The 4,447-nt window shown below is 51.6% G+C and overlaps 2 protein-coding genes across 2 annotated transcripts; one reads left to right on the forward strand and one right to left on the reverse strand.

Annotated features, from left to right (window-relative positions):
- Positions 1-510: 510 nt before the first annotated feature.
- Positions 511-2,647, reverse strand: LOC123089655 (uncharacterized). Its single transcript, XM_044511281.1, has one exon. The coding sequence runs from the start codon at positions 2,286-2,288 to the stop codon at positions 855-857; it is 1,434 nt and encodes a 477-aa protein (XP_044367216.1). The 5' UTR covers positions 2,289-2,647; the 3' UTR covers positions 511-854.
- Positions 2,648-2,920: 273 nt separating this feature from the next.
- Positions 2,921-3,843, forward strand: LOC123089666 (uncharacterized). Its single transcript, XM_044511288.1, has one exon. It carries the CDS (start codon positions 2,996-2,998, stop codon positions 3,539-3,541), a length of 546 nt encoding a protein of 181 aa, XP_044367223.1. The 5' UTR covers positions 2,921-2,995; the 3' UTR covers positions 3,542-3,843.
- Positions 3,844-4,447: the final 604 nt, after the last annotated feature.

Here is a 4,447-nt window from a genome sequence, read left to right on the forward strand (position 1 = left end):
AGATTTGTGTTGCTTATGGCGAATGCTTTCAAAAAAGATCCATTTTAAATAAGTTTTGACGAGTTTTTAAATCCAAACTTGGTATGTGCAACGATAAAAATGTAAGTTTTAGAAAACTGAAACTTAAAATTTGGTGTGCCCTCGTGCGGAATTGGATGAGTTTGCGGATCGCGAGGTAAATCAGGTGGTCCAGCAAGTTTCAACTACTAAAGATTGATAGAAAGAATTATGAATTTAGCAAGTTTTAAAACTAAAAATTAAGCCCTAAGCCCAGAACCCTAAAACCCTAAAAGCATATGAAATTTGGTAAAACTTGATGAAACTTGGTAAAAATTAATGTTATAATTATCAAGTTTCAATACTTGAATTTTAGTTTTATTTAAGTTGCCAAAATGTATTCAAAATCGGTCTTGTTCAAATGCTCTCGTCGCGATGAACACAAATACGCAAACGAAGTTTAATTTGCATTTTTGGTTTAAACTATATAGTAAATTAAATTTTTTTTGAAACGGAGGCAAAAGATTGCCTCATCGATTAATTAAGCAGAAGAGAATTGCTCAGTTAATTAATGGAAAACCGAGCGAAAACCGATACAAACTAACCACATGTGGATTACTCATAGAGCATACAACTCCAGAAGCGCACGATCAGCCCTACAAACAAACCCAACATGGAACGACTATCAACCTCCAAACTACTACATCGCAAACAAACCCCTAACAAGAGCACCTCCGCCGAAGTCCACAAACACCGCCAAATCCACATAGACAAACACAAACCAGACTATATGGACCGCCCAATAGACTGATGAATATCTATCAAGCAGCTGCAGACGCCTTTCCTGTGACGTCACTCTACTTAGTTTTGCTCCTGAGAGCCTTCTCCACAATCATCTTGACAGATCCAGGGCTGACCGCCTCCAAACATGCGAGCAAGCTGCTGACTTGTATCTCAAATAGAATCTCATCAACCTTGTCCCTCACAGACACCACTGCATTAACATGCTCAGCCACGGGTACCACCGACACAATGGACTCAGGCGCCTTCAGTTGCACACATGGCAGAGGCAAACCCTGTAGTTGCGCCCCAGAGATAGGTGCCAATGCACCTACCTCATCAACCTCGCCACCCACAGACATCACCTGCCCCATCTCCTTCGGAAGCACCATTGAAAGAGGTGAAGTAGGCTCCCCACAACGCTCCTGCAACTCAGGCATAATCTCCAGCACTGGAGCCATGACCTCATCGATGACTACACACCCAGGGCCAGTGAGCAGTACAGACATCGACGAACATGATGTAGCACGAGGGGAGAAATGTCCATAGAGGCTTGCTTCCTCCCCAACAGGAGACCCGATCTGAAGCTCAGGAAGTGAGGACACAGCTGGCACAACCTCTAGTTTGGCGAGAGCAGCCTCTGCTCTCCCCAAAACACTCTCAACTCGCGCAAGGCAGTCGCGCAGCTCAGTGCGAAGCAGCTCGGTCTCCTCCGCTAGGACGGGTTGCAATTGCACGTCAGCCGGTGTTGCGTCAACCTCCGATGCAGGCGCTGGGTTAGGCTTTGCAGCATCATCACGCGGCTTTGTAGTCAGATCGGATCGGTGCTGAGCATGACAAAAACGCACTTTGTGGCGGAAACGAAGGCATCCTGAGCACCGAATTGGGTCCCTGCAAGAGTGAGCGTGATGACCTTTGGAGAGACACCGAAAGCATCGATCCCGGAGCCACGCCGGATGAGCCATCCGGGCATTGGAACCGGGCCGACGGAAGGCATTTGAAGATGGCGAACGGCGGCGGCCGGTAACGAGGTGCCAGTCTCCCAATGTTTCCTCACGAGCTGTTGGCGCACAACACATGGGATCAGCGGACGTCGTCTTCCTTCCGAAGCATCCTAGCCAGTCCCCCCAACCAGACAGCACGGGAGCGGCCACCTGACCTGGCCCCGTCAAGGGTGTAGGCGTCGACACCGGGGACGACGGCAGCTGGCCGGTGGCAAGAGGAGCCGGGGTGGTGGCCTGCAGGCCACGACCGCAATTGGGACGAGCACCGGCCATAAGCCCACTAATGGCCGGGTCCGACCTGCGCCGAGCAAGGGCATCCGCCGCTAGAGCGGCGGCGGTGGGCGATGCAGTCGACGTCTGAAGCGGCGCAAGTGGAGCGATTGGGACGAGCTGCAGACTGCATTGGGAGGCTGCTGCCAGAGCATTGGGAGCTCCCTGCACTGTGACGGGCATCACCACATCGCCCGGACCAGACGGGTCGCCGGGCAAGGCAGACGGCAGCAGCATCGAGGTCGTCTGGGATGCCGGGACGACGAACAGGGGCGGCTCGGATGCCAAGGCGACGCCCAGCAAGGCCGCGGCGGCCGCCGCCTCCCACAGGGGCGCAGAGCCGGCGCTCACCTCGGCTGGAGCGGCAGTAGCCGACGCGGACGCAGAGCCAACGCGCAGCAAGGCCGGAGAGGCAGCTGCAGCCGCCGCCGACGTAGCTGATGGGCGGGAGGCGGAGGAGCACGAGGGAGCTTCGCGGAAGAAGGACAGCGGCGAAGAGAAGGCTCGACGAGGATCCCGGATCTGGTCGAGCCTGACACAGGGACGGCCGGAGGGAAAAGATCAGGGCGGCGCCGTCGCGAGCACGCCCGCCGCGAGCGCGTTCGCGAGAGCCATAGCCATACTAAATGAAAAAGACATGGCAGGTGTGATAAGCATGCATGCATGCGGATCGCCAACGAAATGGATGGCTGAGACATGCGCAGGAGTCAAGTGTCAACGCACCCCACAAACATGGACGACCAACGAAACAACACAAAATCAATGGTCGTCGTCAGCTCCAAGACAAAAGGTCGACCACCATTTCCGAGGCCGAGGAAGCCCCTATAAGAGCGTCACCACCCTAGCACATCTCACTACCCTCTCCTTGCCTTGCCTTGCCTTGGTGCGCCGCTCCATGTATATTTAGCTGCCGATCACCAACGAGAGACCCAACAAAATAAACTATGGCGCTAGCGAACGCACGGCTTGGTGTGCTTATCGTGGCGGCGATGTTATCCGCCAGCTTCCTCCCGCTGGCAACGGCTAGAGGGAGGGGCGGCCCCATCAACCCACTGGTTGCCGGCGTATGCGCGCATACACCGTTCCCTGAGCTGTGCAAGGGCACGGCTGGGAAACACGCAGACAAGTACCCGACCATCGACAATCTGGCAGTGCTTAACATGCAGGTTGACGCGTTTGCCAAGCGAACGGCGCAGGCCCGGAAGTACGTCTCAAGCGCGTCCCGCAAGGGGACACCGGCGCAGACCCAGGCGTTGAGCTTCTGCGACACCATGTACATGAACACCCAGGACACCATCGGCGCGGCGCAGCGGGCCATCACCTTCAAAGACAAGGGCACGGCCAAGATCATGCTGCAGCTCGCCGTGCAGGACTTCCAGTCGTGCGACCGACCGTTCCAGCAGTCCGGGATACCAAACCCAATGCTCAAGTACGACGAAGAGCTCAGCCAGATGGCCAATAATTGCATGCAACTGGCTAACATGATGTGAGACGTACCCTTGCATGCACGCAGTCATGCATGGGATGGCCACGGCTGGCAGAAGCTAATGCAAGGATATGCAAGGACTTGAGTTCGCCATTCTGTTCTAACAGAAGATCGTTACTATATACTTACTTGTTTCTTGACATTTTCTTTTTATTATTTTTTACCCGGCCTGCCTTTGTTGAGTAGGTCTCGAAATGAGGAGGAGGGCCTTTTTCTTTTGTTGTTATTCTTGACTGGTCTCACTTCCTTTGATCCATTCTTGTTAATTTGTTGATGGTGGAGTTTCTTGTTAATTTTTGTTATGTCTTATGTGTCGTTTATAATACTTTTGGACTACCGAGATTTATAATAACCAGAGCATAGATTGTGCACATACATTCCTATGCTTATTAAATTGGCAGTACGCTGAAAAATCTTCCTTGTTTCACTATTTCATTTGTCGGCTGCACGAGGAAATAACCAGTGACAGACTACCCACAGTGGAAGTAACATAAATGATAACATCACACTTATCTAGGCAAAATAAATGATGTGACATGTAATTAATGAAGAAAGATAGGCATGTGATAACATAGCTAGTTACTGTAACATCACACATATCAAGAAAAGAGGAGTCTACAACCTAATAAATGATGTGATGCATGACACAACACATATGTTACTACCCACTGTGGAGGTAGTAACATAGACTAGTAACATGTGCATGTTACTACTCTAAGTTACTCCCCACTGTGACTAGTCTAAACATAGAAGGTTCTTTGCCATTTATGACAATAATTGTTTTTTGGACCGACGAGGGGTGGGTGGGTGGGTGGGGGGGCTTCCCCGCCTGAATATATCACCAATGAAAGCCGCATATGTTTCGAAAATTGCTTTTGGAGCTCGGCCTCCATGCAAGCCTCCAAATTCA

Source organism: Triticum aestivum, chromosome 1B (assembly GCF_018294505.1).
Source record: "Triticum aestivum cultivar Chinese Spring chromosome 1B, IWGSC CS RefSeq v2.1, whole genome shotgun sequence".
NCBI lineage: Eukaryota > Viridiplantae > Streptophyta > Magnoliopsida > Poales > Poaceae > Triticum > Triticum aestivum.

What these genes read in the sequence shown, in the direction of transcription:
- LOC123089655 (XM_044511281.1), bottom strand. Translation starts at nt 2,288, where the DNA reads ATGCTGCTGCCGTCTGCCTTGCCCGGCGACCCGTCTGGTCCGGGCGAT.
- LOC123089666 (XM_044511288.1), top strand. Translation starts at nt 2,996, where the DNA reads ATGGCGCTAGCGAACGCACGGCTTGGTGTGCTTATCGTGGCGGCGATG.